Below are 25697 nucleotides of genomic sequence, written 5' to 3'. Positions count from 1 at the left end.
AATTTCAGTGCACCAGCAACAAATAGGTCACTTTCATATAAGTGTTAAATGATCCACAAAAAAATGCATTGCCTTGCATATTACTCTTCCTTAAATGAGTTAAATACGTTTGTCTGAAATGACTAAGTTTGTAAAGCTAGAGATAAAGTTTGCACATAAATACAAGTAAACTATGGGTACAATTCAGTTAGTCAATTCAGTAAATTGGAACCTTAATAACTGAGTAGAAGCTATATCAAAGATATTGGCAAATATAGTAAATTTCTTGTTTTGTGGAAAAATGGGCTTCAAGGGAGAATTCTAAATGGTCTACTGTCTTGTTATATGGGTATTTCCTGCACACACCTAAATGTTGTTTAAAAATACGGTAGAATGTTTCAACTTCTATAATAATTGTTTTTATTTAGAGAGAAATATAAAACTCTATAAATATTTGCAAAAGAATTCCCATTTAATTTTTCGGAACAGCTCTGTATGAATTTGCCCCTCATTCAGCTGCTTAAGCATTAAAGACCTGTTACGTTTTATTTATTCTGTAAAGGATCTATTACCTATATATCTGAAATGTGATTAGTAGTCTGTTACATTTGTTAAATGATAATTTTCCTTTTTTAATGCTTTGAGGCATCAGTTGTATAGGGACATTTGGGCATAAATACACCTTAATACAAATAATGAGTAAAAGGGGGTAATATTTAGATTGTGCATTCGTTTTTTTATTTTAATGTTATATAGGATTTTTTTTCCAGGCAACCATAATGATTTTTTAAATTGCAACAATGGTGATGAGTAAGGTGCTAACTTTTTGTGTATGTGAAGTTTATTGCTACCAAGCTTTGCGATTGGTCCTTATTTTATTGTACATTGCTAGCCCACTGAGTCATTTCTGTCTTCTGGTATAAATATAATTTATTTATATAGATATACACAAAGGCAAAAAACATCTTCCCATGGATGGTGGAAGGTAACAAGATAATCACTTCAGCAGTGATCCTCTGATGTCATTGTGGGAGTCCAGTAAAAGCAGATTATCTGTGACCCAGATAAAATAATTAGAAATTACTTGGACACTTACAAATAACGGTTCTACTAATCTCATTTTCAAAGTTAAAAAAAGGTCTGTCTCTCAACATAATGTTACCAGATGTTTCAGCTGAGCCGTATCCTTTGTAGAGACTAATCTGAACCCTAATTTTGAAGGATTACCTTACTTGTTGTTTTATTTAAAATACAAAACAGGATGTGTTATAATTTTTCCATATGTTGTTAGAAATTATTTTTGGCAATATTTTTTTTTTTTTTTTGTGGCTATTTTCCACTGCAGTCCAGAAGTCACCTGCCTTTCTGGTGTCGTGTGTGTGTGTGTGTGTGTGTGTGTGTGTGTGTGTGCGCCTGCCTACATATGATCTATAACAGTTCACCTAAAAATAGCTTAGTAGTGGCTGTAGAACCAAAGTAAATGGTAAATAGCTATCATAAATATGTGTCTGTGTATTACACATAACATACCTATTATATATGTATACACTTGTGTATGTATATACACACATACTCCACACCCCTACATCTATAGGTATAATATGTGTTTGTGTGTGTATGTATATATATGTATGTGTAGGGGCCGTTTAATTTGGTTCTACAGTCACTACTAAGCTATTTTGGGATGAACCTTTACATATTTTGTTAATACTGTATGATAAACACTTTGCAGAGTGCAGATGCTTAGTTTCTTACTTTGAGTGACAGAGATTTTTCCTTTGATTAATGCTACCTGGGTTTCCTGTTTAATTGTTTAGATGGTGTGTAGTCATATGCCAGTATAATTCAACATCAAAACCAGAGGACTATGGCAGAAATATATTTTTTCCTGCTTTTACTGTAGGGATGGCTGAAACAGGAAACAGTTTAGCAATTGGTGTTGAGCAGCCTGATCCATTGTACAGTGTGATACCTTGACCAGCCATCTAACTTGTCCTGTATAGGCATTTTAATATGACCATGTGCATGAATTACTAGATTGTGTTCTGGTGCAGTATTTCTCTATTTAATGTTCTTAGCAGTGAGTATTTTCAAGTAACTTTTCAAACAAAACTCGGTTTTTATATTGCATTGGAATATTAATTCCTGTTGTCCAAGGAAATGAAAGGAAAATTCATTAATCCAAATTAATGTAATATCCTTGTCCGTGTTGAGCCCTTTAAAAACTTACTGAGCTTGCATTTAGAAGGGTAATGTTTTATTTTACAGTATATTATACTAAAAATTCAAACTGAAAAATTAAATATGCCAATTAAATTTTGTCTATATTTTTAAAGAAACAGAACAGCTAAAATGTGAGGGAGTTTGCTGTTTTGTTAATGTCATGGAAAAGTTATGTCAAAATGGTCCACCCTTTCCAGTTGGGGTCTGTTAAAAATGTACATAAAACATATTCTTAGGTTAGTATCAATTCATGAATGATACATCTCTGACTAAAATGGTTTCTGTCTTGACAAGTATCTCCCTATAATTAAAAAGATTTGTAATCACATATTTAATTAGATAATCTATTCAATACTGTTTTGATTACTTAACTAATGAGGGCTATACCTGTTTGGTTTTTTTCAAACGTACTAGAAATGTAGTCAAAGGATTATTAATTCTCATAATTAAGTGTAGCAAAGGACCAATAAGAACAAGAGTGGAAAATCAGTGGTCTGAGACAATTGTTGCCTGCACCTGGATATCAGATACAAATAAAAATATGGACAGTATATGTGCATGTAATTTGTGTATCCAGATTCACTCCAGATCATAATTGAAAATAGAAAATTATTAAGAAATATAATTAAGGTTTACTCTGCCTGTCTTTCTCTATCATTCTTACACTCTCCCTTTTCCGTCTCTGCTCCCTGCTATCCAAATGTATTAAAATTATCATTAGACAACTGCATAAAGCTCTAAAAATTAAATAGTTAGAGGTACTGGGCCTTGAAGGGAGTTGCTAGTTTACATATGAGCTCTCTTTTTAAGTGACTCTTCTCTAATCCTTGTTGATTTCTTTAACGAATATGAAATATGTGGAATATGTTTAGCATCATACTGATTTTAGAAGTTTATATGGAAAAAATGAATAATGCCACTATTTTCCCTCAGTAATGCTGCATATTAAAATATAATTAATACATATAGCAAGTTTTGCACATTGGGTATCTCTAAATTGTGTAAAAAGGTACTTATTCTCTGTATGGGAATAAACAGAGGAAATAGAATACTTCTTCTTTGGGCATTGCTCTCGGAAGTCTTGTGTCTGAGATTATTAGATTTTTTCCCCTCCAAATTGACAAATAAAAAAAATTGAAATGCTAAAATACTTAGCCAAATGACTGAAGCAAAATGTGTCATCTTAAAGGGCTGAGGATTTTTGGAATGCTGTTTCACTGTCAAATACATCAGGCCATATAAAAAGCAGCTTTTCTGTGAGTATATAGTCAGATTTTTTTGCTAAACTTTGTTTTCTAAGTGGTGCTTGTACTGAAGAGATGCTGGTGAGGAGTAAGGGGAATGATGCATATCTAATATGTCATTTGTTTATGCATTTATCTGCCGTAAAATAGTATAGATTTGGAAATTGAGTACACCGTAGATCTTGATCTTCTCGCAGTACTTTCTGGTATTTATTGTGAATTCCTAATTTTTTGTCAGATGCTTTGCTTTTATAATCACACTTGCTTGGTATCTAACAAATTGGCCAGGTGATGGAAAAAACTGCCAAAATCAGTTTTCAATAAAGGCATGGAGGCCTGGAAGAAAGTGGAATTATTTCTCCAGAGCTAGAATAATGTAGCTTATATTCCATTTTGCGCGCACACAAAGAAATCTTCAGTCAAAGTCAGAAAAACAATTAAACTGAGCCCAGGTTAGTTTTATAGTTTGTAAGCATAGCCTCAAAGTTATTGGAATAATCACGTTTAGCCATTTGGAATTCTGTATTTAAAAATAATATAATAAAGTTGGCCAAGGTAAAATTAAAATCAGATATGTAACCTGCATGCTATATGGCCAGCTTTGCTTTCTGGGCAGACGACATTATAAAATGTTAAAAAAAGGAAAGAAAAAAAAAGCATTCTTTACCATGAAATGTTTGTTACTGATACTCCACAAGGGCTTACCCTATCATTTCTGCTTGACTCCTAAAAGGGTGGTAGGCAGATAAAAGAAATGAAAGTCTCTGGTCTCCTGCACTCTGAGATGAAAGCTATGGCTGCAAGTTCAGAAAGGCCTGTAAGGTTTCTCCCGCTTTCTCCTTAATTGCAGTCTCCCCCTTTATTACAATGTATTGAGGTGTTGGATACGCTGTACTGTGCAGATATGGCATTAGAGTTTTATAATTCCAGTATGAAGTAGAGCTCTCTCTTGATTAAGCATCATTTTAACCAGCCACAGGAAAGTAATTGAACCAGAGGTTTCTGCTCGCTGCTTTGGAGTTAGTTCTGTGAATTACAAATTACTGTTTGTTTGTCCACTGGAAGACTCAGAGCCAAGGCAAAAATATTCCTTAAATACGTCTGTCTCATTATAAATTAGTTCATGGTGATTCTATACTATAGCACAATGTTTTAACCCATGCATCAGATCTTTTGTAATGCTTTTTGTTAAACAGGCTGTTATATTACTGTGTAGTGTCCTTAACAGGTATTCACCCAGGTGGGTTAATTTTACAAGTTCTGCCCAAGTTAGTCTGCAGGATTCATTCAGCTCTCATTAATAGCTTTCTGTCTCTCATAACAGTCTAAAGTCATTGAAGCACCTCATTTTCTTTGGAGAGAGTGGGAAGCTGCTGTTGTAGATTTATTGTCAAAGTAATACAACGCTCAGCACGTCTCCACCAGAGGCTGAATGCATCACCTCTACTGTCCCCCTCATTTGTGCTAAAATTATAACTGTTTGTGTCTTATCTATTTTCTTGAACTTCCTTTGCCTTTCACACTAATGTAATTTTGGATTATTCTTTGTTTGGAGATCAGATTGACTGTTTCTGAATATATAGGGGTACACCAATGGGAGAATAAATTGTACTTCCAAGAGGGACAAATGTTTTTTGTAGTACCGAGGTTAGCTTTTTGAGTCCATAAAATGCTCATTAGTAACGTTTTCCTCTGTGCATTTATAACTCATTTGTCTTGAACGTTACTATAACTATGCTGATGCACAACCTCTAATCCTTTCATATTATTGGTAACCTAATAACAGCTATAAACTTTACAAAGAAATTTACTAGCAGAGTTATTTGGAAATTACCACAAAAACTGATGATTTTCAGGGTTCTATTTGCTTTAGTACCTCACCTTGACCTTTGGTGGAAACAACTAAGGCTCTGTGGCTGGATAAAATAAAGTTAATGTTGAACAAAACCATGTTTGTTAAATGTGTAATAACAGTATGAGCACATTCTGACTTTCTCAGTAGTTGTTAGTGAGCATCTTTGGCATTCGGTGGATATTAGTTGTTTTGCTCATTCTGTCTCTAAAGTAACTTGAGATCAGTGGGATACATGAGCTTCGCTTGTTTAGAACTCTTTACTATAAGCTCAGTTACCTCTGTATGGCCCTGCATTGTAGTGCATGAACATATCTTTACCCAAACTTCTAAATAGAGATTTAAAAGTCAAACTTTGCCCTTGTTTGACTGTATTGGCAGAATAAAATTCAACTTACTGTTTTCTTTTGTTTCATTTCAAGAGCTGTTGGAGCGTGTTATTATTAATATTGTTGTTGCTGTTATTAATTATAATAATGCTATAAAAAGCAATGGAAGCCAAAATTCTGTTTAGACACAAGGAAGAAATGATCACTGTCTGATAAATAAATCCAAAATGGTTCTTTTCCTAAATACATTCTGTGGTTCCTTAATGTGAGATCGTGCAGCCTGAGCTTTTTGGTAAGTGATAAAATAAATTAAAAATCACTAGTTCAGTAAGGTTCTAGATTTTTTTCTCTGTCCTGGTGAAAAATTTAAATGCATCGAGATCTTTTCTAGCCTGTTCTTTCCCTACTCTCTACAAAACAAAACAAAAGAAAAAACAAACAAACCAGACTCAGTTGCTTCAAATCAAATCCACAATATCTTCATTTGTTCTTTTTCTTTTCAGCTGTATGTGTTCCAGTTGAGATGCATAGCCTGTAGCCATGTCATCACCAGCCAGTGGGGTCAGACTGGGTCAGCAGTTGTACAGTAGACTAGCGGGGAAAGCTTAGACACTGCAGAATGTGGTATTGGTGGTAATTCAGCGGATGGCACTCTTTCCTCTGACATGATAACTGAACCAATATTATGGTGTAGCCTAGAGATGATTTAAGATGAGAGCTACAGAAACCTCTTTTGTTGTTATGGTTATAGTTCTCTTGGCCTGTGGTAAAGCAAAGAAGTTACCTGACCCAACCGGTCACACTGTAACTTTGGAAACTTACGTTCTGCCTACTGATATTGCCCCCTATTCTTTACCTTATATATAGGAGTCTTTCCTTTCTGCGCTTAAAGTGAACATGCAGTGTAGTTTCACATTGTTATGCAGCTGGTATCAGTTGTTATGCAGTTTACCTATCAGCCCCCAAAAGATGGGTAAAATAATTGTTCTGTAACAGAATCCACAAACTTTATGAACTATCTAGCTGTTTTCTTGGTAAAAGCTACTTAGTATAAGCAAGATCACTATGATATATGCAGTTAAATAAGGTATCCTTCATCCAGTGATGATCTCCTCTGCTTGCTTGAGTCGTAGTACTGAAATAATGCTGTCCTATTCATTTCCACAGCAACAGATTGTTAAGCCCCAAGTATGTTTCTGACTTCACTGCAGTGTCAAGCAGAATAAAAACTAGGATGAAATAAGAAACAGTTTATTTTCTCTCTTTCTCCCTCTCCCAGTCTTTCCGGCCCCCTGTCTATCTCTTCCTCCTCCCCCCCAGTAATCAATTGCAAAAGAATTACAGAAAATCAGGGTAAAAATGCATTGCCTTCAATTCATGCTAGTATGCAAGTTTAGCAACTTAGGACTTACTGTGGTGCACTGGCTTTCTTCCCCAATAGTACTGAATTTTGTACTTTGGAAACTCATACTTCTTCCAGTACTCAGCAGTGGGTCCAAATGTCCTGGGATATTATTAAAAGGGGTTAAAGTCTTTCACCCTTAAGTCCATTGGTTCAAATTTGGATGATGTCAGCTCTGAGTAGGAAAACCATCTTTGTTTCAGGTGCCTGAGGAGCAAGGTTTGTTTTTTTTAAAAACCTTTTCCTTTCACCAGTCTGATTTCTGAGTTTCTTGGTGCTGTGAAGTTTCACTTTCATAGAGGAAAGTAAATTGGTTCCCTTTCAAGTGAAATAACTTTTAAATTGGCCCAGTTGCTTGGCAGCAAAACTGAGGGGGGTGGGAAGGAAGGTAGCAGCAGAAGGAACTAGATATCTTAAGTTCAGTTGCCAGTACTTCTCAAGCAGATAAACTTCAAAGAGACTCTCCTTCTCTCCCATTCCCCCCAGCCTCACTCTCAGCTTTTCAGAGGTGTCTGAATTGCTTTACATTTTAAGTCTTTAAAAAGTCTCTCATGAACAAGAGGCTAAGATTTCTTAGGGTAATATCTTTTATTGGACAAACTGCTTTGTTGGGTAGAGTTAGATGAAGTTTTGAATGCAAAGCAATCCTGATCCACTCAGACCCAATGAAGTGAAATCATCCTCCTGACTACTTAAACTCATCTACCTGTTATTAGAAATAATGTCAGATCTGACGAATAAGCTTGCCTCTATTCCAGCTATGCAGTTATAAAAGATATTATCATAAAAAATCCTTGCCTCTCACACAATTCCTGGGCCATCATGGCTACATCACTTTAACACTTCCATATTAACAAGGTATTCACTGCTCCCAATTCAGTTGCTGTAGAGCTAAACAGTATCAGGTAGACTTCCTAATGTTAGGGAGAAGAATGACCACCTGTTTTGACTGTACTTCCAACTTAAATTGTTAGTGTTTTTAATGTGGAAGACATTTTTCAACCTTTTCCATCGTAACTATTTTAACTCATTCTCTTAAGAAATAGTTTTTTGTGTGAGATTCAAAGTACCTGCAAAGCACCACCTGGGAATCAGTGCTGTGATGGGGACAGACAGCTCAGCCAGTCTGTGGATTTAGTCAAAAAGTCCAGTGGCATCAGTCAATCAGAATGTGACTTAGGGCAATCAGTGTTCAAAATCACAAGTATTTGACTTGCACATGTGTTAAAATACTTAGGTGTAGACTATACAAAGCAATACAGTATTAAAACACATACAAAATGCTATCTGTGTAACCTGGTGCCTAGCAAGTTAATAGTTTTAAACAAAGGCTCAAAGTTTCAATGAATGTAACTTGATTATTTGTGGAGAAAGGGAAAACTGTCGGTCTCAACCACTATAGTTCCATCCTTGCTAAAAATTGTTTTAACGCCTACTAGATTTTTAAAAGGCTTATTTCCATATAGACGAGTTTAAGTTGTCAGGAGGGTGACTTCGCTATAATGAGTGACATGATTTATAATAGAAACTAACAAATTGATCATCAAAAATGATGGGGGGTGGGGGTGCGCCGCCATCCACCACCCTGCACTGCTGCTGCCTCCTGGGTGGGGGTGGAAGTTTGTACATGGCACTGCTGCTGCCACCCACCACCCTGTGCTGCCACCTCTCTGCATCCAGCCGCACATCACCCCCAGCCCCCTGCTCCACATCGACCCTGTGCCACAGCCCCCCCTTGCATGGACCCCCCTGCATGGGATTGTGGGTGGCCACCGCCATCCACTGCCCCTCATTGCCACCACCCCCCTCACCCCTGCTCCGCATCCAGTCCCACACCACCCCTCCCCCTCCTCCCTGCTCTTCATCCGGCCCTGTGCTACCCACGTCCCCTCCCCCCGCTCCATGTCTGCCTGGCCTGCTCCCCTGGAGCCATGCCCCACCTGTCATTCTTGACACAGCACTGGCTGGAGCCATGCCCCAGAAAAGTGTTACAGACAGACAGACAAGATGGACTAAGCCCTGTGTGTGTGTGTGTGTGTGTGTGTGTATAGGACGTATATAGGAGCAGCACTTCAGTAGTGGTACTTTTGTTTATTTAATGGCTTTTATTTTGAAAGATCTCAAAGTGCAATTAAAATGCAAGCAACTAAAGGTTTCTTAGTAACTTGACAAGGAATTAAGGCAGGGATGGAAAAAATCGTTGCTCAAGCAAATGGAATTTTTGCAGGTGGAATTAGAACGTGCTCCCAGCAGCCTTTGGGTAGGAGACTTTGCTGTCTCAGCTGGAACAAAATTGGCTCCTGGCTTCTTTTAAAGTCTTCCTTTTGTTTGGGTTATGGAGGCTTCCAAACATGAGAGGAAGGGGAAGGTTTATCTGCGGGCATCAGTGGTGTGGATAATGTTCATATACTGTTCCTGCAGTGACCTCTGTGACTACCTAGCAGCAGTTCCCATCAGTTTGTGCCATGTACTTTTTATCTTCTTTTTTTAACACCTGGAAAGGAATTTTACCCAACTCGGGTAATTTAGAATAGGTTCATTTGCACCGTCCTCACAGTAGTAGTTCAGGGAACTAGCTGAGTAGATCAGAAAGTTCAATGTAAATTTTTGCTCTTTATATTGTGGTAGATATCCAGTGCAGGTACTCGTTCAGTAGAGAGAGGTAGTTAGCTGTTGTAGCCTGAAGTCGGGCAGAAGGCAGAGCAGAGTAGACCAACAGGTATTCATTCAGTAAGGGATTTGGATACTCTGATAGATTAGAATTGGAAATGGGCTCAAGGGAAGTTCCCTAAGAGAGCTGAGAAAAGTGGCTCCTAATACCTCATACAGCAGAAAGACCACCTCCTGTTTACCAATCCCCCTCAAAAAGGAGGGTGGTAGAAAGAAGTGGGAACAGTCAAGGACTGCACCATATGATTTGTTGCTGGCTAGTGTTCCCAGATGAATTAATAAAGTTGTATCCTAATTAAACCACATCCCTTCTGTCTTGTCTTTCTTCCTGCGTGGCTGAAGCAATAGACAGGCCCTCGGTTTCATCCAAAAGCCAGTATATTTAGTTTGACAGATGCATTCTGTACATGCCTAAATTAATCATTAACCAGAGGGGCATATCGAACTGCCTTGAAAACAGAGACTAAAGTATGAAAAATATCTTTTTTTAAATAGTTATTGTTATGTTTTGGTGATCCAAATTATTTTGGGACAATGAATCATGTTTATCCATTTAACAGCACTGTGCTGTTTAAAATCCAAGTATAGTTAACTTACAGTATTTTTACATTTTGAAGTAAATGTTGAAATTGTGAAGACATAAAAATGCTGTTGTTGATCATGTTTTAAAGTTGTTTGGAAATGTTCCAAGCTAAAATGATTAAATATTTTGTCATTTGAGGCAAATATTTAGAAAGTTAAGTGTGAATTAATTTTACCATAGGGGTTTGTCTTCACTGCAAAATAATTAAGACTTTTTTAATTCTAAAAATATCACCTTTAGTTACAGCAGTTACCTATAGAAGTTACTCAAAATCTTAATATACTCTTGGTGGCGCTGTTCACATTACTATATGTGTGAAAGTAGGTAATTAAAAGCTCCTTAATAGCATCTGCTTTTTAGAAGCATTTCTAGTCCTAATTTGTGGTGGAAATTAATTTAGTCTCTGGTATTCTTTTCTGTCAGACATTTTTGACATTTGCTATAGAGGTACCTTTTTAAAAGGGTGGCAAATGTGTGCTTTTCACAATAGCTTTCTTTGTACACATTATTTTAAAATGTCCTGTGTATAAATAGTGTTATTTTGGTTAGTTTTAGCTGTCATGTATGCCATCATAAAAAGCTGCACAATACAGTTGCAGTGCACATTTGGAAGAGAGAATTTAGCAGGCTGAGTAAACCTTTTCTGCAGGTAATTTTACAGTGGTTTAATATTAGTATGGGGTACAGTTCTATGCAGTCCTACTAGATTGTTTTCAAAATAGTGTACTTTATGGGCTCAATTCCTTCTTGATTTACTTTTCAGAGGTAAAATTATTGTTATTTAGGCATGTTAGGAAATCTTTTCTAACAGTGTTTTCTTTTCCACAACAGGACACTACAAGTATAGAAAAAATGTCAAACTGTTGTGAAGAAATGTAAGTGCAATAAAATTCACTGACTTATTTTCTAAATAATCAAAAGACAAACAATCTAAAACAGTGTGTGAAAGGAAACTGAAGATACTAGTATGAGTTTTTGCATGTCCTCTGTAGCAGTCAGTCAGTAGGGTTTTTTTATGCTTGTTTTTAGACAAAATATCCCAAGATTATTCTTGTTTTCTGTCTGCCTAAAGCAAGCAAAACTATATTTTGTTTCAAAAGCGCAGATCAAAAGATACTTGCTACTGTGTTGTTGACACACATTTCATTGATCCTGAGGTCCTCCTCTGCTTCAAAAGTTGCCTTCAGTTGATTGACGACACTGTTTTTGCTATCTAAAGTTAAGTCTCAGCTGCATGCCATAATGAAAGAAAAGCTGTATTTGTGATGCTGGGACACAATTCATCAGAGTCCAGTAATGGATCCCCAGCCAACCCGTATTGTTCTAACTGACTGAAGTGCACCATGGGAGTGCTGTCTTTCACTAATAATGCTGTCTTCTGTAGATCGAGGCCCCGAAAGCCATGGCAGCAGACCTTCTCAGAAGTTTTTGGCACTCGCTGGAAGATCCTGTGGTTTATTCCTTTCAGGCAGAGGCAACCACTGCGAGTTCCCTACCACTTTGCCAATCACGTCTAAACAGATGGATGGTGGGCACAGATGGGTCCTCCATGCTGGAAGTGCGTTACAGGTTTTATGATAATAGAACTATGACAGTCTTCAAGTCAATTAAAATCCACCCACCAATCTTAGACATCATAATGTGCCCCAGGCTTTATTTTAATAGTGGTCTTGATTCTGCTGTGGGATTAATACAAGTTCTTTGCTTAAGTTTATGGAATATTTACTTTCAAATTAGCTTTCCTACGGGATTTCTTTATTCTTTGAGGCTAATAACAAAAGCATAAATGACTGCAATACAGTCTTATTTAATTTTGTTTTGATACAGAATATTTCGATTCTTTTTTCCTTTTTGGATAAGAAACAAAAGTTTACAATATGAATAGAATCTAAACTAAAGGTCTTATTTTGCATTTAGCTTTTTAATGTTTCTTTTAACAATAGATCTGTCAATGTGAAGGTTCTTTTTTCTGCCAATTGATTTTTAAAATTCCCTAATGACTTCTTTTATTTATGATGTATGATATTAATCATGCAGCACTACATTGCAAGAAGGTGAAATTCTAAACATAATCAGACTTCTTCCTAGATATTTTCCAGAAGTTTTTTTATATGAAGGTAGACTTTGCACCTTATGATTTATCATCATTATTCTTGTTTCAGTGAAAGCTATTGAACACCTTAGGATAATATTCGATTTTTCTCCTTTTTCAAAGATTTCCTCATAATTTGCAATAATTTCACATCTTTTCTGGATGGTGCAAATATTAGAATGGATAATTTAACAGAATGTAGGATTGAGTAGTTGATGTGGTATACAAAATAAAAATATACAGAGCAGTATGTAGTTACTAAAATTCTATTTTACATTTTATCACTACTGGAATTAGAATTACATTTCAGGTGCTTATATATAAATGGGTAGTGTGTATAAATATACTTTTAAGTATTACATGTAAGAACTTATTTTACAGACAAGCACTACATAACCATGTACAGTGAGGTAGATGAACTGTTCTAATTGGGTACTGTGTTGGGGCATGAGATCATTTTGCTCTTGTTCTTGAATACAGGGGGGTCTTCTTTACAGGAGTGGTTAACTAGAGAAGGTATCCTTCAGATCACATCAAATGGTAAATTAATTTTTGTGGCTTGTGGTTTTGTTACATACTTGTTTCTAGAGAGTCATCGGGTATTTGTTCATCTTGAATGTTTTGTGAATTTTCATGAAGAGAAATTTCATCTCTGAAGTTTCTCGTTATTCATTTACAAAGTTTTTTGTCTAGTCTAAGAGAAGAGGTGTAGCATGTGTCCTAGATGACCCTCATGACAAATAATCAGACCAAACAAGACATACTGAAAAGTATTTATCTGAATTACTGGCAAATGCATTAAAAGAGAATTCAAGTCAATTTATGAATGATTCACTTGCTAAAGGAGGCAAGGTTTGTAATCTTTTAATAATAATGAATATCTTGAATAGCTTTTTAAAGTTCTAAATGTAATCTAGCTATCTGTGGTCCACCTGCCTTTTTTGGCTGAAAGATTAAAATAATCTCTTGGCAGTCATACAAGTCTCATTTTTAAATTGATTTGAATTTTGAAGGGCTGTTAAAAATAATATTTGAAACCAAACTGTATGCGTTTTATTTTCTATGTTTTTCTTTTTTAAAGGTGTGCAGTGCTTCCTTTCCTGGGATTTTTAGAATTGTGTTAAACTATTCCTTTCATATACTCACTACGTATTAAGCTGTAGTCCTTTGGCTGATATTTAAGCCAATTTTTAGGATTATTAAAAAACGATAAAAATGCTGATGTGGCATTTGAAGTTTACACATGTTCAGAATATAGAATAACTGCTACATCCTCTTTAAGGAAAGGGAAGTTGCCTACTGTATCCTTAGTGAAAACTCTGGGGAAAAATTTGCAGTCATTCTTATTCTGTTGTGTAAATATTTAAACAAATTTAGCAAAGAACAGCTCTATATACATATAGTATGTATATATAAATTATATGTTAGGCTGTCCTGCTAATAAAATACCATAGTTTGCAGGTCATAAAACACTGAAGCCTTTCATTAAAGGACAGGATCAAGGCGTTTAAATTACCTTGATTTATGCATTATGGGACATATAATTATTCTTTCTTACATATTTCTTTCGGTTAGTTAGTCTTGAGGGGACCCAAAACTGCAGTATGTAATTGGATGGAATATAGGAACCTGTGTTGTAACCAATCTAGTCCAATATTGTAAACTGCATATACACATACATTGAAATGATGAGAACAATAAATCTTACCATCTTTACAAGGAGAAAAATTAGCAGTTAGCCTAAACCTAAGAATGCGTCTGTTTCAATATTAAAGTAAAAAGTAAGAAATAACCTATCAACTAATCCTACAGTGACCTACCTAAGCTTTAGAATAAATGTATGGTGAATGTAGCGTGTGTGTGTATATTTAGGTACATATCTATAATTTATAGTTTCCAACTTGGTTGATTAGTAGGTGTTACTGACTTAAGCCTCTTAGCCAATCAGGCTAAAGGTAAGGCTTACATATGGTCTTGTCACACATTCACTTGCAACAGTTGCAAATCATTGGGATGTTACTGAGTCTATTAAAGTTAATGCATGTTAGGTGTTAACCCCTTCCTGAAAAGGAACAACTTTGTTACATTCAGTGGTGTCACAGACTCTTTGAATGTGTCTGCTTCCATTTTAACTGCATTTATAAGTGTTAAATTGGATATGTGACGCTACCTATATGCTCAAGTCTTGGAGAGTATCATTCTCTCCCATTCCCAAAGTGCTGTCTTTTGGCCATGTCCTGCAATAACATGGGCTCTCCACTTGGGGAAGAGATGCTGTTCTGCTGCTCTGGCTTATAGATTGCTGAACCCTCATTCTCACACAGTAGTTATTTGTAGCAATAAGTGGTGGGAAATAGAAAAAACTACATTAAAAGAAAGAGTCTGTTTAAAAGAATCTGTTCTTGTGAAACTGGCATACATCCAGTTTAAAAAAAAAAAAAAGAGAACCTCCCCCAATATGAAGTACAGATTTCTAGCAAATCCTTTGAGTACATCCATAATTTGTATTTTTGTATTTCTATGCCAAGCAAGGTTAAAACAGTTTACTTAACCCAGTTCCAATTTTTCTTTCAAAAGCTTTTCTTTCAAAATAATGCGTTGTAAATAAAAAAATAAAACCGTCAGAATTAGAGATACTTGCCTGAGGAAAAACAAGCTGTAGCTGAAGTACCAGATTTAAAATACTGTGTTTTATGAGAGACTCTCAGGCCTTGACTGACTGCTTTGTGAGAATGATAATATCACAGTCTGTTGCTTCTAATGATTTTTGGAGTCCAATTTGAGACATTTTAATTTTCAGGAAATACTGAATATCAACCCTCTTCAGTGTATATAAAGTTGGGGGCCCAAAAACACTTAAAATTTGGATCAAGCCCATAATAACTCATTCACTAACACAGTGAGCTTGCAATCAGGATTCCCCAGAGCTGTTTTGTTCCATGGATAAGAGATTGGTTAGGTTTAAGCATTGATGTTAGTTTTATCCCTACATCTTAGACATTTTGTAGCTTCTACTTTTCAGAGCATTTCTCTAACCATCTAACCATTTTGGGGGTTTTGTTTGTTTTGTTTAGTTGTTTTAAAGTCCACATATAACTAACTTTATTAATGTCTATTCACTGCTTTTATCTTTGATATACATTCAACCCTGAACAAATTTGTAGGTGATATCAAAACTGGCTAGGTAACACATACAAAGGGAGCAAAACCACTTTTAAAAGTAACCTAGAGAGATTAAAGCAGTACTGGATGCTAGCTGTTGCTTTTTTCCTTGCTGTCTTCCCCCCTACATCTTTTTTTCTTTGAGACTGATCAGTTCTGAAGACTAATTGATTTTGCTAAGCTTTGTTTCACAATGTTTGTGAATGCACACAATCCTGAAGGATCTCATGTTAGTAATAACTATATGCGTCTTTATTCACTTCTGTAGATATTAGCTATAAGAAAATAGTATTTGCTGTATTATACAAATGGAAATACAAGCTTTGGGGAGAGCATTTTGGAAACAGTCTGTTTCCTTTTCAGCTGCAGGACTTTGTGTCAAAGTGTTGTCATCAGAAGGGTTGGTAGCAAACTGGACAGAAATAGTTAAGTAGAGAAGGTATCCTTCAGATCAGATCAAATGGTAAACTAATTTTTGTGGCTTGTGGTTTTGTTACATACTTTTTTCTAGAGAGTCATCAGGTATTTGTGCATCTTGAATGTTTTGTGAATTTTCACAAATAGAAATTTCATCTCTGAAGTTTCTTGTTATTCATTTACAAGGTTTTTTGTCCAGTCTAAGAGAAGAAGTAGCATGTGTCCTATATGACCCTCATTACAGTAAGCTGTGGGATGATAATATACTTTGGAAGGATTTCAGATTTTGGTAAAACATCTCATCTATCACTATGGAACCTTTAAAATAAAAGCAAGATCGTTTGGGGGTTTTTTTCCTTGCTCATTGCCTGTGAGTAAATCTTCTACGTTAGCCATTTGAGTGAGTGAGCTATACCTTAATGACTTCCTTTTCAGTATTGTTAAACTCAGTTCTGGTTGGCAGAGAAGTTGACGTATTGTCACATTTGCTCTCAGGTAGGACTCAGTAATAATGTAAGGCAGGCTAGTAAATTAACCTGGATGGACAGATAGGACTTGGACTAAATACTGCTTTGTATCTAGGTTCTCATAAATAGAAAATGGGGAGGGAAAGCAAGGCAAATGGGTCCAAAAGAATACACCGTTTCAACTTTATCAAATTGAGTGAGATAATAAGAATAGCACTATAGTTTGAACATTTGAAAAGCTCATTCTTTGATGCCTCATTTTATTAATGTAATAAGTTAGTTATACTTGTCATCATTAATGAGCAAACATTTATAGTAGTTTGTATCATAGAAATCCACTGGATATATATGTAAGAAACCTTGAATAACATTAGAAGTAGTAATATGGGATCTGAGGAGCACTAAGACAGAATTTGCTTTGCTAAAACAGTGTTTTATTGTAATGAAACACAAGTTGCTTAAATTACTTAACTGTAAACCTGAAAAAAAATACTTTATGTAATTTTTTTTAAGGTTTCTTCATAGTAAGATGCCAGACTTTCTGGCAGCAGTATCACTTGTAGCTGGTTGTTGCTGCTTTATAGATTATATATGAGTTAGGTTGATTATGATTCTTATCTTTTTTTCTTTTCACCTCAGACATAATTTTATGGCTACCCACAAATAAGATTAAACCGTAATAGGTATACCTCAAGATAAAACTGAACATTTTTAGTTCAAACTGACGCCTTAGATTAATTTTTCTAAATGAAAATAACATCCTACTCTTAGAAGAATGATATACCGGTTTAACACATGGTGGAGACTTGATCTTCATGTACACATGGCATATCCCACTGGTGATGGTACTACTTAAATTGTATTGTATGTACATTTTAAACTATTCCAAATTAACACCTAAGTGTACTTCTGGGATTATCCAATACTGAAAGATAAGACTTGCTTAAAATAGTATGAACAGTAATTAATGCCACTTTGCATCTCTCACCAATCCATCCTATTGCTAGTTATCTGCAAGGGAATAATTGACTAATAAGTTGTTTCATAGTGGCTTATAACATAACATGTTCCCGCTCCATGTAGATTCCTGCCAATGAGCAAATAAGCCTATTGATTTAATGTTCTCAGGACAAAGGTGTATTGTTCTATTTTGTCCTTCAAACCAGGTAGTACCAGCTTCTCTTCTTCTTCTACCACCAGTCTGTCAGGCCCTATGCTACATTTTGTAGTGAAAGGTTTGCTGCCATTCCCAAGACAACTTGACACTAAGACAACTTGACCAAACTGCAGCATCCTGTAGGCTCTCTTGAAATGGGGTAATTAGATGGGGTAAAGACTTAACACAGGCCAGATGTCTCAAGGGTTATCCAGAGAAGGATGGCTTGATTAGAACTCACTTTTCCTTCTAAATCCAGATTGATGTCATTCTTATGGGCCAGGCCCCTTCCTCTGAATAGGAGGGCTGCTCATTCTGCATATTTTGAGGATGCTGCTGAATTCTAATAGGTCTCTACTCCGTGTCCCTCCTATATCTCCATTCTGGTGCCATGATTACTTTTGCAGAGATTCACTCCACTCTCCTGTTTTTCAGCCTACTGCTTCATATTCTGTATATGCCCTGCAGGTGGCAACAAAGCACAGGCCAGCCCAGTGATATCTAGTGGACATTGAAAGAGAATTTGAAGGGCCTTGGAAGCCAAAGGGCATAGATCCTTGTGCCTTAGTTTAGTCCTAGTATCAGTTTTGGATTGCTGAATAAGTTCAGCTAATTGATTTTTCTTACTGGGTACCTGTCTGTCAATCTAAACATTTTATTTAAGAAGGCAGTTGGAACTAGAACAATTCCCACATTTAATTTTTCAGAGATTTCTCAGCCAAAGGTGAAAGCAGTGGAAATTGCAGGCATTCAGTATCCGTGAATATCATGACACTGTTACTTTGTAGTCTTACACTGCCTCTATCTATTTTAGTCACTGTGACATTCAAAACAATATTTCAGTAAGGAATCTAAGTGTACAGTGTAAAGAATGAGTAGGGTGTGAAATGAAGTATCTTTGCAGGACGTGCTTACATGTCTTCATGTGAGGGACTAACACATGATTTGATATTAAAGGATTGGAGTTATATGGGCACACCAAGTTATATTATACTTAAGTTTATCCAAAACAAAATCATTCCTTTTTTATTTTTGATAATATTCTGGAACAGGAATTTTGCTAGTGTACACAGGTCTGTCTCAGTCCTGCTCCCTCTCACCTTCATTGCTCATTCAGAGTCTCCCTAGCACTGACCAGCAATATTGAGAAGGTGTAACCGCAGACATGTTCACTTCTTACTGGCAAGAATAAAAGTCTCAGTGGTGTGATGACTTGGAAATGTGTGCAGTAGATACAAGAGACTTTCTTTTTTTAAGCTTAATTTCTCCAGTTCCATTTCTTTTAATAATTTGTGCCGGTGATGATAAATACACAGTTCTAGGTCTTGTGATTCAAAGCAAGGGGTTAACTGCTTAAAATCTTGACATTTTTAATCAATTGTTGTGCTTGTGTAAGCAAACATGAAGAAAATGTCTCACTTCTTTGTGGGTTCTGAACAAATACTGTTTCTCATGGCATAATAAACAGAGATTTGCTGTATATTAAGCATTATTTTCTGTATGTATATAATATTTGTATTACTTTTAATTGGTAAGTGCCTGAAGCTAGTACTTCCTGACTTTATGCAGAATCCTGGTGACTACTGCAGAAGCATTTAGTGACAGGAAATCCTGACCATTGTGTTAAGAATTTACTTTTGTTTGGTTCAGCTGGAAGAATTGTGTTCTTCCATACACATACTTTATACATTTTAGACAGATCAGTTTTTGGTAACAGATCTTAGTCCGTTTTCAGCCTTTACTGATGTAGTTGGTTTCTAATTGCTCATTATGGGTGACTTTGTAATGATACCAGGTAGAGTGTGAGGCTTTTGCAGTTATATTGGATTACTGTAACGTCATCCAGTTAATTTACAGGATAATTTAATAAATAGAATTTTTTAGAGTAAGGTAGGGTAGTACTGATGTCAGTCACTTAGGCGTCTTCCTTTTCTTTTTCAGTAGCATAGTGTTGTAGATTTCTCTCATTTGTGTTATGCTTGATACACACTTGTCACCAGTTCTGCTCATCACAAGATGCATTTTAGTTTTGGGAATGGATTGGGACGGAGGCAGAAGAAGAACTGGCTCCTAAAGGGCTGTAATTTTGTAAAACGCATGCAAATGTTCTTTGCAGAATATTAAGATACTTAAAAAAAAAAAAAAAAATCCACTCCTTGGAAGAAATGGCAATTTGTATAGTTTTAACCAGTGGTACTGGGTTACTGTTTCCTTGGTCACTGTTTCTTTCCTTTCCCCCCTATTAAACAGAGCTTGATCTTTTTAGAAGTGAAAATGCAAGTTACGCTTGCTGCTAAATTGCACAATGCATTAAGAAGCATTTACTTCAATTACTACAAATTAACAAATGCCTATTCAGAAAGGCACTAGGCAGACAATCATGGCAAAACATGTTTAAACTTGTTCAGGGTCAAACCACTAGAAGTAATCTGTATCCCTATTGAATATAGATGTAATATTAGGCTTTGAAACTATTATGAAAACATAATGGTGAAACTACTTCAGTCTGCACAAACTATAAATTATTTTGATAACCTAATTAAATTATTTGAAAATAAATATACTTATCAGAAGAGAGTATTACAGTTCTGTTCAAAGAGGTTTGAAAACAGAATGAAGTGTAACAGATGCCTGATTTGTTTGTTGTTTATATCAAAATCTATTGTCATTGTAACCACTATACAGTAAATCAGGCACTTTATTTCTCTCATTTTTTGTGTGCATGTTGTTCAGGTTGAAGATAGTTAAGAGTGCAGAAAACATGCCAGGAGTTGTTGCCTACCTTCATAAAGAAAAAGTAGGCATTTCTCTTGCATTTATGGATTACGGTTAACTCTGAGCTGAACCAGTCTATATGGCAGGACCTCCAGATCTTTGGGAGGATGGAGGCGATTGATGGAAGAAATGGTCCATTTTTATTGACTGCTGTTGGACAGGAGTTGGAGAACTGCTTTCAAAGTACAGAGCCCAATTCTGTCTTGCTGTGGTATGCCTTAATCCCATGTTGCATATTTTAAAAAGCATCATTCTCCAAACTCCTAATAAGTACAATGCAGCTGAGCATTTTAGACACTTAGGGGTTGATCCGGCCAAAATGTGAGCACGTGCCTGCCTTTAAGCACTGAGCAGTCTCACTGAAGTTGGTCGGTAAGATTACGCAAGTACCTTGCTGAACCAGGATCTGGTACTTAAAATCTACTTGGCTGCATCCAGTGCAACCTGATTAACTTCAGTTGAGTTGCACAGTTGTCTAACTGTAAGCATGATTTGGATCTAAAGTATACCGAGTTGCTCAACTTAGGCAAAAGAGCTGAGGCAAACTTTATAATATGTATTAGGGCTGTGCGAAACAGCACTGTTTCATTTCAACTTCTGTTTTGCTGTTTCGGAGGGACAGTGTTTTGTTTCATCATTTTGTTTTGTTTTGTTTTGCAGCATGGTTCCGTTCAGTTTCGTTGAAGCTGTTTCAACATTTCATCCATAAGCTATAATGGCGAATCATGAAAATGCCGATAACTTTGTCATTTCTTGCCTAATTCAGATGAACATTGCAGGGATGGTAGCCCTATCGGAAGGCATGAAGCTTGCCAAGTTTCAGAGAGAGAGGTGTAGGGGTTCCTGGAAAACTGCACCTCAAGCTGTTGACAAGCAAAATGTGTGTCACTTGCTGGTAGTGACATCCTCCTGTCATCCTGCATGCAGATCTGGGGGCCCTCATGCCTGGGAGGCTTGTGGGGCTGTGTCAAACTCCTCCTGGGGGTTTGGGCCCCCAGATCTGTGCTCAGGATGAGAGGAGGCTGCTGCTGCCACCTACGATTGGTGCTGGGCATAGCCCGTACCCAGCACTGGGAAGACTGCTGCAGCCACTGGCCACAGAGCTCAAGCCTGGTGACGGGAGATGGGGGAGAGCCACTGGCCAGGACTGTGCTTTGACCGTTCCACCACTGGCTCTCCCCCACCTCCTGTCACAAAGCTGCACTCCGAGCAGCTCTGCCAGCCCCATGGAGCTCAGCCCCACAGCCCTCCTGGGGGTGCGGGCCCCAGATCTGCACGTAGGATGACAGGAGGCTGCCACTGCTGCCTGGGGCCAATGGCCACAGCAGTCTTCCCAGTGCTGGGAACAGGCTGTGCCGGGTGCCAGTCCCAGGTGGCAGCGACAGCCTCCTGTTGTCCAGCACATGGATTTGGGGGCCTGCATCCTTGGGAGGGCTCCCAGGGGGCGCATCCCCCGGATCTGTGCAAGGGATGACAGCAGGCTGCCGCTGCTGGCTGGGACTGATGTTGAAGCCATGTAAGCCTGGTTTCGCAACTCAAAATGTTTCAAAACTTTTGAAACGATTCGAGTGCCCTCATTTTGTTTCAAAGTTGTCTCAAAGGCTTCTGTTTCATTTTGATTTCAGTGTTTCGAGCTCGAAGCATGTCGAAACAGCTTCAAGATAAAACACTCAGTGAAATTTCGCACAGCCCTAATGTGTATGTATTCATTGAGAAATCAATATTTCTGTGACTACCTAAATTGATTTTTCCAGCTCTGTAATATTACAGATCACATACGCTTGTCTCCTTAACAGTTTTCAACCTAAGTGCCATAATAAAATGTATTCTGTAGCAAAATATATCAGTTTTGTAAGTAGGCATTCTGACTTTTGTAGTATACTTAGAATCTGAGCGTGTGGTGCTGTTATGCTGCTTTGTTCTCTGTTGTAACTTGACTGTTTCCAAATGATGCTGTAATACTGTTTACACTAGGCATGTCGAGAGTGCTAGTTTAATACAGGAAGTGTATAAATGATGAATGGATGATGTATGAGGTGAGTGGGTAAAACGTACCAAAACAGGGGAAGTTGTTCTGGTATTTTTTTTTTATTAAAATAAAAAAGTAAAAAGTGTGTCTACTGTATAAATGATGCTTTTTATTTATTTTGGTGATTTTTTTATTCATGTAATATTTCTGTTTTTCTTTCCAGATGATTTAAGTTAAAATGTGGATTTTTTAAACTTCTTTTGAGATGTATTATGTACCGTATTTTTAGAAATCTTATTTTTAAATAAAAATTTAAAAAATTAAGTTTTTGTTTTCTTTTTGCATCATTTCAAATTCCATTTAAATCAGTACAAATAGTTTGCTGATATTTTCTCTCTCTCACACAGATTTGCACCATATTTGTTTGTCTCATAATCCTGAAAATATGAATTTTGATATGATTTTGATGGGTATGTTGAAGGCCGTGTTTTTACTAGGAGTCCTTTACTTGTATAGGAACACTGTTATACTATATTGGCAAAATGTTCTAGTGTAGACAGAGATGTGCCATGCCTGTGAAACAAGCTAAACTAGTGAAAATTAGAGGTGCACCGATGCATTAGTCTGATATCGGATTGGCACCGATATAAAGAAAATTGTCTGTATCGGAAATTGGCCTGATGTGCCCAATAATTTGTCTGATAAACACATGTGCGTGTGCGCAGCCACAGCACAGCACATAAGTGGCGAGGAGCGCAGCCGGCAGCATGAAGAATAGGCATGTGTGAAGCGGGAAGTATTTGATTTTGATTCAAATTCAGCCCGATTCAGGGGACAGTGATTCAGTTCTAATTTGGAGAATCAGCAATTCGGCCATAGGCACAGCTTTATATTTTTTCTTCACATACCTTGAGGTACCAGGAATGACTCATGAACGCTGAGATGTTGGGGCAGATGGAGCATCCCACAGGAGTGTGGGGGACCCATCCCACTGCACTCTCCAGCTAAGCGATTGGCACGGTGGGACTCTGGGTGCCCCTCCAGGCCCAGGAGACACCAGTCACCGAGCCAGGGGGCGGGGGAGTCCCCCACACGCTCCACAGAAGACCCAGAAGTGGACTGGAAGTATTTCTGGTCCACTTCCAGGTCTGCTGCCAAGCACACGGGGGAAGGAACCCCCCACGCTCCCATGGGACACTCCATCTGCCCACCATCTCAGCATTCACGAACCACGCCTGGTATCTTGAGGTATGTAGAAAAAACATATAAAGCTGTCTGTGTGACCAAATCATTGAATCTCTCCAAACTGAATTGGAGACTTTCGATTCGATTCGGAGATTAAGGAGTCTCCTGATTCAATTCAGATTTGGAGATTTGTCCGGTGAATCTCTTCTGAATGGAATCAGCAACCGAAGCGTCGCACAACCCGAGTGGAAAACTGCCTGCAGTTGGTAAGTCTGTGGTGGAAGGGGGGGTAGGGGGCAGGTCAAGGCTCCCTACAGTGAGGGAGGGAGTGAGGCTGCAAGGTGCTGCCCAGCTAAGGTGGGGAGGGGTGTGGGACAGAGCCACAAGCACCTCATCCAATGGATGGGGAGGGCCACCTGTGTCCCACGGATCTGTGTGGCTCAGGGCAGGCTGCAGCTGCAGGCTGAAGCCAGGGCTGGGGTGGGACAAAGCTGCGGCTCAGGGGATGTGGGGGTGGCTCCTGCTACTGTGTTGCAGCTCGTCCAATGCTCATCTGGTGGTTCCTGCCACTGCTCCCACCACTCATCCAGGAGGGCATGGAGGGGAGGGAGCATGTGCATGGGGCAGGCTGGGTCCAGGGCTACGCTGGGCTCTTCCTAGCTGGACAGAACTGGGGACATGCCCCCTTCTCTGCCCCACCCCATGCCCTCCCAAACAAGTGGCAGGAGCAGGGCCAGGAGCTGCCAGCAAGCACTGGACAAGCCATGCTCAGTGGCGGGAGCTGCCCTCTCTCCATTCTCAGACCACCCAGATGAGCCGCAGCTTCACCAGGCCCCAGATGCAGCCCGCCACGCAGATCTGGGGCAGCTGCCCCTCTCCCCTCCCCCCCCTCATCCTAGAAGAACTGCTTGTGGCTCTATCCCATGCTCCTCCCCACCCTGGCTGGGTACTGCCTGCCCCAGCCTCCCTCCCTCACTGCAGGGGACTTGATTTGCCACCCTCACACCTCTTCTCTCCTCCAGCACCTTGCACCACACCAGACTTACCAGCTGGGTGCAGGTCTTCAAGGAGAAGAGCTGTGTACTGGATATCGGATTGGTATAGGCCAATATACTTCCTTAAACATCGGCTGTCGGTATCGGCTCCAAAAATATCTATTGGTGCACCGCTAGTAAAAATGCAGTTTTGTAGAATAACTGTCTACCTCAGGTCTTAAGCTAGAATAGTTAAACCAATTATGGCTCATTGTTCCAAGTTCTTGGAAGGGAGTCCTGTGCTTAGACTGTTGTTTTTCCTTTACTGCCAAAATGGTCCTGATTTAACCAGAACTATCATCGAATTCCATACACAGAGCAGTTGCAGATTCTGGTCTGTCATGAATTAGATATTAGGTTTGAAAGTGGGCAGATCCAAAAAACTCCATAAAGTCAAAGAGTCCATAAATAGTAGACTTACCATGTTCAGTATGGTATTTGAAAAGAATCTTGGCTCTGTTCAACTTCAGCACAAGATCATGAAGGCAGCTCACTTCTATGTTGTACAAAAGAATGCTGCCATGACTGTGCCCTTCCAGTTGATGTAAATGACAACGGTGGTTCCCATTTCTTGGTAAAAGGTGGCAAGAGGGTACTGGTACCTACAAAATGATTTGAGGAAGCAGCTAAATTAATTGTGGTTGGAAAACACAACAGTAAAATTCAGAGGTACTTCAGTAATCCACTAGCTACAGAACCAGAAGTATAGCCATATAAGCTTTTCAGGCAATTCAGGGCAGTTCATAGCACTACCTTAACATGGCTACATGGCTTCTGGTTTCACATCTAGTTTGGGTATTTCTGTAGGATGTGGCCTTATACCATGTTAGACCCTTTGCACACCAGTTAGCAAGTTCACAGATAGCTCAGCATTGCCTCTGTACATGTAGACCTACCTTCAGAGCTTCAACACAAGCTAGATGGAGCAGTGGGCCCTGAAATGTGATGGGGAAAATCAGTCAACCACCTGGGATTATTCCAGCCAAATAATTAGCCAAAGAGGAGGGGCAATAGTCCTCCATACAGGGAAACGTTTAAAGTATCTGCATTTTGGCACTTTATGAATAAAAGCTTAAAAATGCGTAATTGATTATGGTTTCCTGGGATAGGACTTGCTTGTTCGATTTCAAACTAAAAACCTGGTTCTTAGAATAATAG

At 38.1% G+C, this 25697-nt stretch overlaps 1 protein-coding gene across 6 annotated transcripts in view; it reads left to right on the top strand.

Annotated features, from left to right (window-relative positions):
• The window catches only part of ZDHHC21 (zDHHC palmitoyltransferase 21), a 78794-nt gene extending 56161 nt beyond the window's left edge, over window positions 1-22633 (top strand). For 2 of the 6 annotated variants that reach the window (XM_090038724.1, XM_090038725.1), the window contains exons 7-8: window positions 11114-11157; window positions 11667-22632. In XM_090038724.1, the coding sequence (XP_089894850.1) occupies window positions 11114-11157; window positions 11667-11799 (177 nt within the window). In that variant the 3' untranslated portion in view covers window positions 11800-22632. Of the gene's footprint in view, window positions 1-11113; window positions 11158-11666 lie in introns of all 6 variants that reach the window. The other 4 variants (XR_016441267.1, XR_016441266.1, XM_090038727.1 and 1 more) reach the window with 4 other exon arrangements.
• Window positions 22634-25697: the final 3064 nt, after the last annotated feature.

The sequence above is a fragment of the Crocodylus siamensis genome, chromosome 3 (assembly GCF_052110815.1).
Source record: "Crocodylus siamensis isolate JL-2025a chromosome 3, ASM5211081v1, whole genome shotgun sequence".
Lineage (NCBI taxonomy): Eukaryota > Metazoa > Chordata > Crocodylia > Crocodylidae > Crocodylus > Crocodylus siamensis.
This window is presented reverse-complemented; position numbering and strand designations above follow the sequence as displayed.